This window comes from Anser anser (genome assembly GCF_964211835.1).
Source record: "Anser anser genome assembly, chromosome: 15".
In the NCBI taxonomy this organism is placed as follows: domain Eukaryota; kingdom Metazoa; phylum Chordata; class Aves; order Anseriformes; family Anatidae; genus Anser; species Anser anser.
The window spans coordinates 12,957,178-12,969,879 of record NC_139736.1 but is presented as its reverse complement, the minus strand read 5'-3'; the positions used below and the strand labels follow the sequence as shown (position 1 = coordinate 12,969,879).

Below are 12,702 nucleotides of genomic sequence, written 5' to 3'. Positions count from 1 at the left end.
CACAGACAGCAACAAGTTGCCTCGCAGCTGGAGTTGGAAGCGTGTGTGCTGGCTGCCCTGCCCGTGCCCCTCCAGGTTTGCTCGGGGCTGGGGGTGATGTGGGGGGCTCCTCCGGCTGCATCGGTGGTGCCGATGGCCACTGCATCTGCTGTCCCCGTGTGCCGGCTCAGGCAGAACCGAACCTGCACCAGGTGGGGCTGACATGGGGAAAAACAGCTCCAAGGTGTCCACTCACCTTCTTCCCTGGTTTCTGAGAATCTTGTGCTCTGTAAAGGCTATTAAGGAGTTGGTGATCTGGTGCTCGGGCCCCTCCTGCTGCTCTCCTGGACGCCACAGAGACGGCGAGGCGTGCCGTGCCAGTGCTTTCTCCCCGCTTCACGCTTACAGGGACAGTCGCCTGTTGGCTCGCTTGGAGCGTGGCACATTTTCTCCTGAAGCACAGAGATGTTCACGGCTGAGCTGGGCGCTTTGTCCTCCTCTTCCTCAGCACTGTGCTGGGGGAGGGCGGCACGGTGCCGGAGCTGGAAGGTGCAAACCCCAGGTTTACCTGCGCCAGTGCAGAGCACGTGTGGGGAAGGTCGGGTCTGCAGGCGCTGCCAAGTGCGTGCGTCCCCAGGAATTGCTGGTGTGCGGCTGAGTGCCTTGTGGGGAGTGAGCGTGTGCCACGTCCCTGCCTCTCCCGGCCGGAGGGACGTGAGGTGACACCCCTGGGGCCCTGTATCCTGTCATCAGCTGTGCACGGGGTGCTATCATCCTGGACCTGGTGTTTGTGGGGAGCTGGGTGGCTTCCCGTGTAAAGGGAGATGTCACGGTGCGCTGCCAGCTCTAGGCCGTTAACCACAAAGTGGCACTGCTGGCGCGTCGCTTGCATACCGAATTTTCTGGGGTGTTGCTGGCTGTGGATGTGCTAGCACTAGCACTTCCCCACCGCACAGGTGTGGCTGCACCCACGGTGCTCGTGGCCGTCAGGGTGCTGCGTGGCAGAGCTCTGCTCCGTAGGGTGGAGGACGGCGTTCCCACCAGCAGAAGTTCCCCCACGTGCCCCAGTGGCCCCAGCACAGCTGAGCTCCAGCTGCAGGGAGCTGTGCTCTCCCTGCTCCTTCATGCAGTGTGTGGCAGCACCCCTGGGTGGCACGGTGACGTTCCCGATGCTCCCAGCTCCTCCGGCGACGCAGTGTTTGCGTGCTCCCGCCGATTCTGCGTCTGTTCCTTGGTTGCATGTGGTTGGTGATGGAAGTAAAAATAAGTGTTGATTGAAGCATGGAATGCTCTTGAAATCGGTGTCACTTTTCACCAAAGCTACTTCTTTTCTTCGTGCAAAGGAGATCCTAAACAAGAAGACCCTGCATTCCAGGCTCTGAAGCTCAAGGTCTACCAGACCCCCCCAGAGCTCTGCCCTGGCTCTGTGTGATTCAGGGCCACCAGGCTCCAGCCACTCTTGCCAAAGCTGTGGTGCCCACTGGGACCACGGCAAACAACCTCTGGCAGGTCCTCGGCACAGAGGATGCCCTAACTGGAGTTATTAAATTCTAAATATAGTGGTCCCACTCATTCTCATAGGACCTAAAAGATATTAGCAGGTGTGTAGTTGTGGTATTAAGTAATATGCCTGCATTTTTAAACGACGCCTACAGATAAAGCAGGGCGTACGCGGTGGGTTGAATAAGTCTGCTGGATTTGGGAATCTGTGTTTTTAGTCAGCAGGGCTTGAACTTGTGTGCAGAACAGAGCGCTGACACAGCAGCAGTGTTGTCTTTCCCCATGCTCAGGTGATACTGGCCAAACGTGTGGCCAAAATGCTTGCAGGTGCTCTTCAGCCTCCTTGTGCCCTCCTGCTCTGCCGTGCCCCGTGGCACAGAACTGTGTCACAATTTGCACATTCTGTTATACCAGTGGGAAGCTTTTGCAGCCCCAGACTTGCCAGCGGTGCTCGGCGGGAGGATGGATGCTCTGCTGCGGTTCTGTGGCTCCGGTGCCCTCTTTGCTGAACCTAATGGATGATAAGATCTGTAGGAGTGGAGAACCAGGCAGTGTGACCAGCTGGGGATCAGTGTCCTCAGCAGGCAACTTCTCCTGGTGCTTGTGATGAGCATAAATGCATCAGCCAGATCCGATTTATTGTGATTTATTCACAATCACTTTTTGCAATCTAGTAGGAGTTTAGATAAATGAGCCAAATGCTCGACTTGACCAGCTTTGGAGCTGCGCTGGTTTCTGCAGGATGAGGGCCTGGATTGTCTCAGGGTGGATTTCCCTGCCCCCCGAGGCTGCAGCACTGGGTGCAGGTCCCCATGGGCTTGGGCAGAGAGACAGGAGGGGACGGGGCTGGGGCTGCTCGCTGGGCCGCGGGGTTTGGTTCTTTGCTTCATCTCCCAGCGCCGCCACTGTGCGCTCGTGCCTGCTGCTCTGCGTGTCTGGCACGGTGCAGTAATGAAAGGAGAAGACAGGCTATATGGAATAGCTCATCTTCATGCAGTTATCTTTAAACTGAAAGGGCTGGACAACTGATTTCAAGTCCCTGCGGCTTTTGAAAGTGGACCGGGAAATGGAGGAAGGCTGTCGCCTCGTAACCGAGCTGAGAGGATGGCCTCGCTGCGCGTGCATGGCGTGGGCTCCAGGACGAGATGGAGGCTTCGAAGCAGGCGGGCACCTCTCCAGGCTGCCGCTTGCAGCCAAGGCTGTTCAGCAGCGGGGCCGCCTGGCAGACTCCTGGCCCGAGGTCCTGGGCGCCTGCAGCCCTCCTGGGAGGGCGAGGATCCAGCGCCGTTTGGTGGAGCTGGTGGGTTTGGGTGGCCTCTCGAGGACACCTCTGAAGTTGGTCTGGACCTGAATGCGGCGCTACCAGGCGGGGGGGTGGGGTGGGCAATGTTTTCCTGGCAGGATTGTGCTCGGTTGTTTTCGGGTATTTAAAAATATCTCTTCAGCTCTGGCAGCATGTCTGTGTTCAGGCATGTGGTCGTGATGGGGAAGAGGAGGAACTGGCAAGTTTTGGGCTGGAAAACGGCACAGAAGGAACAAAATCCCGTGTCAGCTGCTCAGGGCGTAAGGTGGATGGATAAAAATGGAAGCAGGTCTTCTACCTCTGGCTTGCAGCAGTGCCCTGCTGGCAGAGCCCCCATCGCTGGGTACTGCCCTGGCACTGTGGTGCAGAGCCACGGCACGTGGGGTATGGCTCTGGGGGCTGGAGGCTTTGACCTTTGGGTAAAACTTCCCCAAAGGGCATGGCTGTGGGGCACGGAAGGTCTCGTACGACAGCTGGTAGTTTGATGGCTGTTGACACATTCTGAAAAAATGTTTCTGCTTCCAAATAATCACTCTATATGGAAAGAGAGCTGCATTTTAAAAGAGAAAGCAAGTCAGGAACTTGGAAGTTTCTAAGCTGTGTTTTAGGCTGAGCAAGAAGTTTCCACCTGACATTATTCAAAAAAAGTGTTTGTGGCAGTTGTGTGCGAGACCTCGTTGCTCTCCCAGCTCTGACACCCACCTCGCCTGCTGAGAGGCCAGCAGAAAAATGTGTGTGGGAGCATGTATTTGCATTTTTGCTGCAACAGATCATTGTAACCTACATAAAAGAATAAAAAAAAATAAAAAATTAATGCACGTGTCCACTGCTGATGCATGGAACTGCTTTGTGCTGGTGCTGAACCAGGCCAAGCTGGAAATAGTCCTAAATCCCGTGTCGGTGACTCAGAGCCACAGCCTGCTTGGCAGAAGTTAATCCTGTTAAAGTTACCAGCAGCAGACACTCAGCATCTTTACGACTTAGCCCCTGTCGCCGTGTGTCCGTGTAAGAGCTGGCAGCAGCGCTGTAGGAGTCCGAGTTGAAGGCGTTGGCCCCGTTGCCTCGCCCAGGCAGCGGGGCACTGCTGGGGACCTTGGTGGCAGTTTGTGGGGTGCATGTGGGGCTGTGCAGCCCATGGCCGTCCTCAAGCACCGCTTGCAGCGCTCGAGGGGTCTGAAAGCAGGACAGCCGCTGCTCCCTCCCGGCCGCCTGTTGTTCCTGGGCCTTTCCCACACATCCCCTGGCCCCGCAGCGCTGTTGGGGTGAGCGGAGCCTTCTAGCCCCTTCTAGCCCCCGGGTTTTGCAGCTGCTGCCCCTTCTACCGTGCTGTATGGTGGTGGTGGTTTGAGGCTCCCTCCCCGCTACTCTGCCTCTCCTCTTCCCCGGGCAACGCGAACACTGCACCCCTTAGGTCTTGGGAAGGTGGCAAGGCATCAGACGTAAAGGGTTTTGTTTTGTGAGCAGAGTGGCAGTGCCACGGGAGGAAATGACATTTAGCTTCTGTTGTATGGCTGAGCTGCCTGGGCTCTGCATGTTGAACCTAGAGGGTTTTTTTTTTAGCTTTGCTCTCAGAGCCTTTTTCCCTGTTGTTTGTATTGCTGTGGCTGTGCCATAGCAGGAAGGAGCTTGGGGAGCAGTGTGGAGGAGAAATCTCCCTTCCCAGTGAGCCTGCCCTCGCGTGGGGCCCCTCCGGTGTGCCCTGGCTCCCCGCTGCCTGCTTACCCAGCTGCAGCTCCTGCCCCGGGGGGCTGTGGCCGCCCCCCTTCGTGTCCTGTCGTGATGGCTCCCACCAAACCGCATGCACGTGGGTGCCTGAGCTGGCTGGGCAATTCAGGCTTGCTGGTTCAGACAGGCTGGAAAGGCACCTCTGTGCTCTTAGCATCCTCTTTTTGGGTCTGGGGGCCATGTCCCATCTAAACCCCAGTGACGGGGTGTGCGCCCGGCTTTCCTCCTCCACGCCTAGCTCCTGAGCTCCTTTTAAAGCCCAGTGCTAGGACAGGAGATGAGGTTGAGAGCCGACGATCTTCTGCACACGCTGAAGCTAATCTTTGCCTGGATTAGGCAGAAAACGGATAGTCATCCTTTATTTTGGAATGATAGCTGGGTGGCCCAGCGGGAGGAAGAGGAAGTCATATCGGTATTAAGGAGAATTACATATGTAGCATGACTGCAGAAAACTCCGGCAGCAAGCCTCGGCCTGTGAGTCATGGTTGCTAGAAAGACTGTTTGATGCCTCATCCCCCCACTGTTTTGGCACTGAGTCACAGCTGGGTGGGTGTGCAGGTAGGAAACAGAGGCACCGGCAGCACACACCGGGGGCTGCGCGCGGCGCGGGGAAGGAAGCGGTTTCCCGCGGCGGATGCGAATGTGAACAGCTTCTAATAAAAGTGGCGGCTGGCGAGGGGAAGGTTCCTGCCTGCAGGCAGGGGGCAGGGTTATGTCCCTGGTTTACCTCCCTCGGCTGGCTGTGTTTGGGTTTCTGTGGCAAGATTTTGGTAGCGGGAGCCTAGAAATTGCCTCAGGCTAGAGAAGACGCTAACTTGGCTCTATACGAGAGAAGCTGCCCGTGTTAGAGAAGTCCCAGAAGGGACCCGCTGCTGGCCAGAGCTGAGCTATGAGCAGCACCGGCTGTGCCTCTGGGAGAACAGGTTTGAGGAAGGGTTAACAAAGAAAAAACAGTGCTGTGCAAGAGCAGCTGGGAGAGAGGAGCGGGAAAATACAGAAAGAAGCAATCCCAGAGACACCAAGGTGAGTGAAGGAGGGGCAGAAGTCCCCCTGCAGCCCACGGGTCCCACACGGAGCAGATCTCCACGCTGCAGCCCGTGGAGGAGCCCCCGGTGGAGCAGGTGGATGTGGCCTGGAGGAGGCTGCGGCCCATGGAGAGCCCCCGCAGGAGCAGGCCCCGGGCCGGAGCTGCAGCCCGTGGAGAGGAGCCCCCGCAGGAGCAGGGGGCCTGGGGGGAGCTGCCGCCCCTGGGGGACCCGTGCTGGAGCAGTTTGCTCCTGGGGGATGGACCCCACGGTACAGGGCAGAGTGACCATGAAGAAGCATCAGGGGCTGACCACAGCCCCCATTGCCCTGCATCGCTTGGGGGGAGGAAGAAGAAGGGAGTGGCCGGGGGGGGAAGGTGTTTTCAGTTTGCCTTTAGTTTCTCGCTGCTCTAGCCTGTTAGTGCTAGGCAATAAATTACATTAATCTCTCTCCGTTGACTCTGTTTTGCCCTTGACGCTAATTGGTGAGCGATCTCCCCGTCCTTATCTCAACCCCCGAGCCCTTTCCCATCGTATTTTCTCCCCCTCTTCCCCTGGGAGCGTGGCGTGGCGGAGTTCAGCAGGGTCCAGCTCCCCCGGCTCGCAGCCCCCCGGCTGCCTCAGCCCTTTGGGGTGTGCTGTTTGGTTACGTACAAGTGGTTGTGCAGGGGAGAAAAGGAGAAACAGCCTCAGTTCGGGTGCGTGGGGGGGCGGCCATCTGCAGGCCCCTCACCGGGAGCGGGTCCTGAGGGCCCGCAGCAGGGGCAGGGATGTGGGGGGCTGCTGAGCCCTCGGAGGGGCAAGGGGGGGTGACAACCCCACGTCTGGACTCTGGAAGAAACATTTCAAAGGGGAAAAGGAAAAAAAGGAGATTTTGGAGCGTTTGAAATAGGAATGGCAGAGTACTTTGGGCCTGAACGGAGCTGGTGTTGGTGTGTTCTGAGAGCTTGGGTGACCGCCTTTATTACCCAGGCCAAACTCCCACCTGTTTTAACATTTATTTTTGCCTGCAAATCCATGTTTATGAAAAACTGGGAAGCTTCAGTGCGCTTCTCTGTTACGGAAAAAATAGCTAAAATTTAGATTTTGCAAGGACTCTGTCCTGGTGTGCGGTGTGGGATTCCTCTGAGCTGCACCCCCAGCTGGCACCGCCGTGGTTACAGGGGGTGGCTCGCAGAGCAATAGAAATGTGTTAAAATAGATGTTATTTATTCCTACCACCCTGCTGGCCCTCCAGCAGTCACGCTTGTGGGACCAGAAGCTGTTTCCATGTCTCTGCTGAGGAAGCTCCCTGCCTGTGGCAGGGGGTTGGAACTGGATGATCTTTGAGGACCTTTCCAAGCTGAGCTGCTCCGTCTCTGGCTCTGGTGCTGGCTGGGCTGGGCTGCTCGGGGTTTCGTCCTCCGGTGAGCCCTGGTGGGCACAAAACCACGCGCATGGCTCCAGCCTGCTCCTGCACCAACCACCCAGCGCCCATCAGATGATGGTGAGGAATAAATAGGCGGAGAATATGCATTCTGTGACCGACACAAATGCAGTTCTCGTTACAGGTGCTATTAACTCTTTGGGGTGTGCTATTTGGTTACGTACAAGTGGTTGTACAGGGGAGAGAAGGAGAAGCAGCCTCAGGGCTGGGCTGTAGGGCTGGAAGAGGCACCGAAGCAGTGGGTTTCGTAGCCGTGTGGGTTCACTTTCCTGGTGCGTGTGCCTTGTAAGGCTCTGAAGCAAGCAGCTGTGCTGGCTTTTAATGGCAGAGCAGCCTTTTCGGAGAGAGGTGGAGAGAGCAGGAGCTTATCCAAAATGATGATTTTTTGGGAGCGTTTTTGTTCCCACGGGGCAGCAGACATGTTTCCTCTCTCAGGACCTGTCTCTGCCTTTATCTGCGGTTGCTGGGCTGGAATGGCCCCATCCTGGCAGCCGAGCTGGCAGGCAGGGCTGTGCTCAGGAGCAGGAGCTTTGCTGCTGGTGCTGCCAGGGCTGGGCCCGCGGGGCGGCTCCGTGCGCTGCGTGCTGGTGGCAGCGGGCACGGCACTCCGCTCGCTGAGGCTGGGCGTGCTGCGCCTGGCGGCTGACCAAAGCACCCTAGTGCGGTGACAGGGGTGGGTTTCCTGCCTGTTGTTTCAGGGCTGTTTGCTCCTCGTGCTTTCTTTGTGTCTGTCTGGCGGCAGACGGACGGACAAACCCACCCAGCCCCATGGTGGCGGAGGCGAGTGCTGCCACCAGGAGCCCTGCCCTCGCCAAAGGCTTTGCATCCTCTCCTTTGTGCATCTGTTACTCCTTCATTAAAAAAAATAAAAAAAAATAAACGCAAAACATTTCTTAGGGGTGTTCCTGCAACATGTCATAAATCTGCCCTGTTGGCTGGGCTTGTGCTCTCCCAACCGTGGTAGTATCGCTTCTGATGCTGCTGATGTTCTGGTGCTTCAGAACAAAACCCAGGACGGCCAAAGGCTCTGGAGGGAGGCAGCTGCCCTGTGGTGCCCAGGAAGGTTTAAAACAACAACATGCTGTGCAAACCTGTGCTTAGAAATAAGCTTTTTGACCAAAATATCAAATAATTATTTTTTTTGCCAGGGGTAGTAGAGATAGGCCAGCTTTGCCATTGTTAACCTCAAATGCCAGAAGGCTTGGTCGTGCTGCAGAAATGATGGATTTTAAAACAAGCCAAGCTTTCTGCGTCAGAGCATTCAGAGTTCATGCCTGAAGCATTTCGCCCATGTCTGTGAGCAGCAGCAGTCTCCTGTACCAGATGATCTCAGCTTCCTTTGTCTCCTTTGCTTTGTGACTTGGATTTTGGAGCACCAAGGGGAAGCCGGTCCCATGCCTTGAGGCTTGAGGATGGGGTCGGGAGCTTGGCCAGGCAGCCGGCGAGCGCCTGGGGGGGCCGGGTAGCAGTGAGGGCACATCCCCGCTCTTCTCCTGCTGCGGGGCTTTGCGCCTGCCTGCGGTCAGTGAGAAGAGGCCAGCGGGTGCTGGAGGTGGTGGCCGTGCTGAGGCCGTGCTGAGCCGCCTCCGCGTCCTCCCCAGGAGGTGCTGGCACGTGTACAGGAGGCCGCTGCATGTTTATCTGCAAGGTAGCCAGCCAGGATGCTCATCTTCTGTGTTACCTACGCTTCATTAGCCTTTGTCTCTGAAATTTTCCGAGGGCAAGCAGGAGTTGAATAATTGCCATGATAGAAGAGCAGGAGCCAGGGCTATGGCTCAGCATCACGTGTGTGTGGGAACGGGGAGGTTTTTCCTCTGCCCCTGGTTTTGGCAGGTCACATAACCTCTTCTCGTCACTGCTTTCCTCAGCCTTTAAATATAAACTGTTAATAACGGCGTGTGCCTGACAGGTTTGTTGTTTAAAACAAAGGACTGTGTATAATTGTCTGTATTGCTCTTGTCCGTGAGCCCTTCATGTTCCCCTGCTGAGCACTTGAGATGCCTTCAGCATCCGCTCTGCCTCGCGGGTGCCTGGGGGCAGCAGAACCTGGTGCTGGGCACGGGGACGTGGGCGCAGGTGATGCTCTCCGGCCGCGCAGGGAGGACGCTCGCCTGCTTTGCTGTCCTGCTGGCACGAGAGCGCATTCACCTTCGTCTGCCCTCCTTCCCCACTTACCAAAGAAAGCTCTGCGAGCTGGGGGAATTTTCACACCCCCTAAATGTTTCTGCTGCTTTCCCTGGCCCTGGGGACTTTCTGTTTTCGGACTTCTGTTTTTTCCGAGGACGGTAGTGGCTGCTGGAGTGTGGCAGGGACAGCACGTATCTGCGCTGGGATCTCGTCGGGCCGCGTGGCCGGGGAGCAGAGCTGGGGTACGTGGTGCTTTTAAGGAGAGACACCAGCACGTTGGGAGTGAACGAAGGGCCCTCAGAGTATCTCATTTCCCCATTTAGACTCAGCACATAAGCAAATGTTGAAATGGAAGCCTTGTAAAGCACAGCCACGGTGCTTGGGTTCAGAACTGCTCATCTGAAACGTATATATGTTCCCAGAAAAAGGGAGAGATGCCGTCTGGGCCCTTGCTGGTGTCTTTTCCTGTTCACCAGCTCTGCAAAACCCAACGGGGATGGTGTCAGTGGTGCTGGGGGTGAGTGCCCACACAGTGGAAGCGGGTCTGCCACACTGAGTACGTGCCTGGAGGGATGCGGTGCTGTCGGCAGTCCCCGCAGGTGACGCTGACTGTCGCATGGCTGAGCGCTCTCGTGGTTGCGGGGTGCTGTGCCGGGGGGGTTCGACCACCCAGCGCATCGGGACCCTCCCGGGCATCCCTTCTGGTGGGACCGGGTGGGTTATGTGGGCTCCGAACCATCAGGGCTCGGTGGGAGGCTGCTGCGGTGGGAAGCGCTTTGGGCCTTTTTCTGGGAAATTTGGTAATTGGTGATTTTTGGTGGGCCATCTCTGGTGCGTGGCTGGGCTTGGAGGAGGCAAGAGACACTGAATGCTCTTCCTCCAGCTCTCCCAAAGCATTTCCCTGAGCTCCTCCTGGCATTTTGGGGCACGCAGGGTGTGCGAGCTCTGCTCCTGCACCTCCCAGGACCCTCGAGGTCCTCGGCACCCATCGGAACGGAGACGCCGTTTGGCAGGGGTGGCGGTGGCTGCGGCCCCAGCGCCGCGCTGCTCTGTGCCGTGCCTGGGCGATGGCCCCTGCCGGAGCGATGCTCTGCACTCCGGAGAGATAGCGGGAGAGGAAGCTTTTGCAAACCAGCTGGTAGAAATCATGATATTTACCAGCTCACAGCTGAGCTTGGGAAAGGTATTTTTATAGCTTCACATGTTTTTTTTTTTTTTCTTCTTTTTTTTCCCTTCCTGAACTTGTAAGCTGAATACTGTTTTGGTTTTTTGTTTTGCTTTGAAACTGCTTCGCAGCCAGATAAAAGCTGCTCTGTTTTCAGCTATCATCCTCCGCTCCACAGCCCTTGTTACCTTTTAGCAGCATGAAGACAGTTTTGCGGAGGCTTGGCTGGAATTGGGAAGAGAGCGATGCCGCACGGCTCAGCTCCTCCAACTGTGCCCGGCTCAGGCAGCAGAAGGGCTTGCTGCTGCCTCTGGGCCGGGCCCAAACAGCCGAAGGATGTCACCGGGCACGGTGCGTGGTCCCTGCCGTGCCCCCTGCCTCCCCGGGCCCTCCCGAGCTCCTCGTGCTCCAGGGATGCTCTCGGGAGCAGGGGGCACGTGGCAGCGGTGCCTCGGGGGGCGGTGGGGAGCGGCGTGGGGCGGGTGGCAGGGGTCGGCCGTGCCCCGTGCGGTGCCGTGGGGTCTCTGCTCCGCCGGGCACCTCCCTCGGTGGCTCTGTGTGACGTGCCGGGGGACCCGGTGAGGTGCGGGGCTGCAGCTGCCGGCTGGGTAGCTTGGCCTGAGCGTGGGGCAAGAGCGGAAGATCGGCTCGGGGTGGCTGTTCCCGAGGGTGAAGGGTGGATTTCTCAGCGATCCGAGCCGGCTTCGCAATTCGCAGGGTCACTGGAAAACCAGCAGTGACTCACGGGTCTGCTAAGAGCGGCTGAGGTTTTCAGAGCATACTCGGGTGTGATTCTCCAGGCACGCCGGTGCCCCGTGAAGGCTGCGCTGCTCCTGGTTCCTGCGGCTTTGGTTTCCGAGGCTGCCCGGGTACCCTCACCCAGGCCCCAGCTGGGTCCCTGCAAGCTGGTCCAGGGAAGGGTTTCTCCCAGCAGAGGATCGCGGTGGGGGACTGCTCCTCCCAGCCCGTAGCATCTCTGGCTTTCCTGGATCCAGCTGGAACCTGTGCCGGTTTTTGAGGCCGGGTTGCTAAGTGACACCTCGGTGCAGGAGCTGCCTGAGCAGCGCTGGTGCAGCAGGAGCAGGCGCCGCTGCACGGGTGTGCATGCTGCTGGGGGCCCCGTGCCATAGCTGGGCCCTCCTGGTCCCCCTGTCCCTTGTCTGGGCTCACCCCTGGGCTTCATCTCACCGTTCTCCCCCAAACCTTCAGCTTTGTAAGCTTCTATTTCACGACAGATTTAGGGAATGGATTGACTGAGAGCATGCAGGGGAGTCGCTGAGAAGCAGCTGTGAAATTCTGGGCGGTCCTGCAGAAAGGGGGAAAACCTTTGGCTTCTCCACTGCTTTTCTTTTTTTTTTTTTTTTTTTGAATTCTTGTTTGGCTTTTGGGACCTAAACCATACAAGTGCTGTGTCCCCTCGGAGCTTTGACACATCCGTGCACGTCGGGGCTGTGCCCGCGGTGCAGCACAGGAGCAGGCGGGCGAGGTGCGGGGCTCCCTGCTGCCTGCTCCCCTGCGGCTGCGGGTGCTGCTGGGCACTGCCTGCACCTCCAGCCCGGCTCTGTGCCCTGCTCTCGTCCTCCTGTTCCCAGTTTTCGGCAGCTTTCTGACTCTGCACCCTGGGAGGAGGAGAATTAGCACAGCACGGCTCTTGGGTTTCGCCCGTGAGCTGCTGGGGTTCAGAGCTGCGGCCAGGGGAGGCTTTGGAGCATCGCCGTCCTCGAACGCTTCCAGGAGTTGTGCTGGAGGTGACCTGCGAGTCGGTGACGTTCACTTGGATTTGGGATTGTGTGAGCAATGGCTTGGGGTTATTTTCCCTCCTGTTTGTTTTCTCTGTTATGTTGCTGGCTTTCTACTGCGGCTGGCATGGGGATTTCTCCATCCTTTCCCTGGGTGAGGCAGAGGCTCTCTCTTCTCTCTTTTAAAATGAAAATAAACTGGGTCAGGCTGGGAAGTGGCTTTTTCCACACCAAAACAAATGGGGAGGAGAGGTTGGGGGGGGGAAGCAGGTGTTGCTTGCAGGGTTCTGTCTTTCCCTGGGTGACTTGCGTTAGCCTTCTTTCTGCGCCGCCCTCCCCTTTATCTCTGCTCAGCCCTTTCACTCTCCTTCCCTGCAGTGCCAGCCACCGGAGAAGCCACCCAGTAAGGACAGCACCAGTAAGGACATCGCTGGGAGGGAGGCACTGGCTGCAGCCCTGATTTGAGATGTGCTCTGCCTCTCTTTTCTCGTCACGGCGGCTGCTTTTGCTAGCTGGTTTGCTTTCAGGAGAAGCCTGGGGAAAGCAGCACCTGTGGCCCTGGGTGTCGTGGGCTGTGGCTCAGGTGGGGAGGGTGGAGCTGGGGCAGTTTGTGCTTCTGCCACCACCCTGTGCCCTGCGGCTGTCCCGGGGGGTGACAGGGACCTGGCCCTGGCGCCTGTTCTCACATTTCCCCGTCTGGCCGTGGGCTGGGA

The 12,702-nt window shown here is 57.8% G+C and overlaps 1 protein-coding gene across 20 annotated transcripts in view; it reads left to right on the top strand.

Moving 5' to 3' along the window:
- The window catches only part of LOC310881792 (ankyrin repeat and fibronectin type-III domain-containing protein 1-like), a 213,894-nt gene that overhangs the window by 56,744 nt on the left and 144,448 nt on the right, over positions 1-12,702 (top strand). The window contains exon 1 of one of the 20 annotated variants that reach the window (XM_083799519.1): positions 3,468-5,530. The exons of 17 other annotated variants lie outside the window; for them this stretch is intronic. Coding sequence is in view for 1 of the 3 variants with exons in the window: in XM_083799531.1 (XP_083655657.1) it covers positions 10,450-10,601 (152 nt within the window). In the remaining 2 variants the exon portion in view is untranslated. 2 more of the 20 variants (XM_083799531.1, XM_083799521.1) reach the window with 2 other exon arrangements.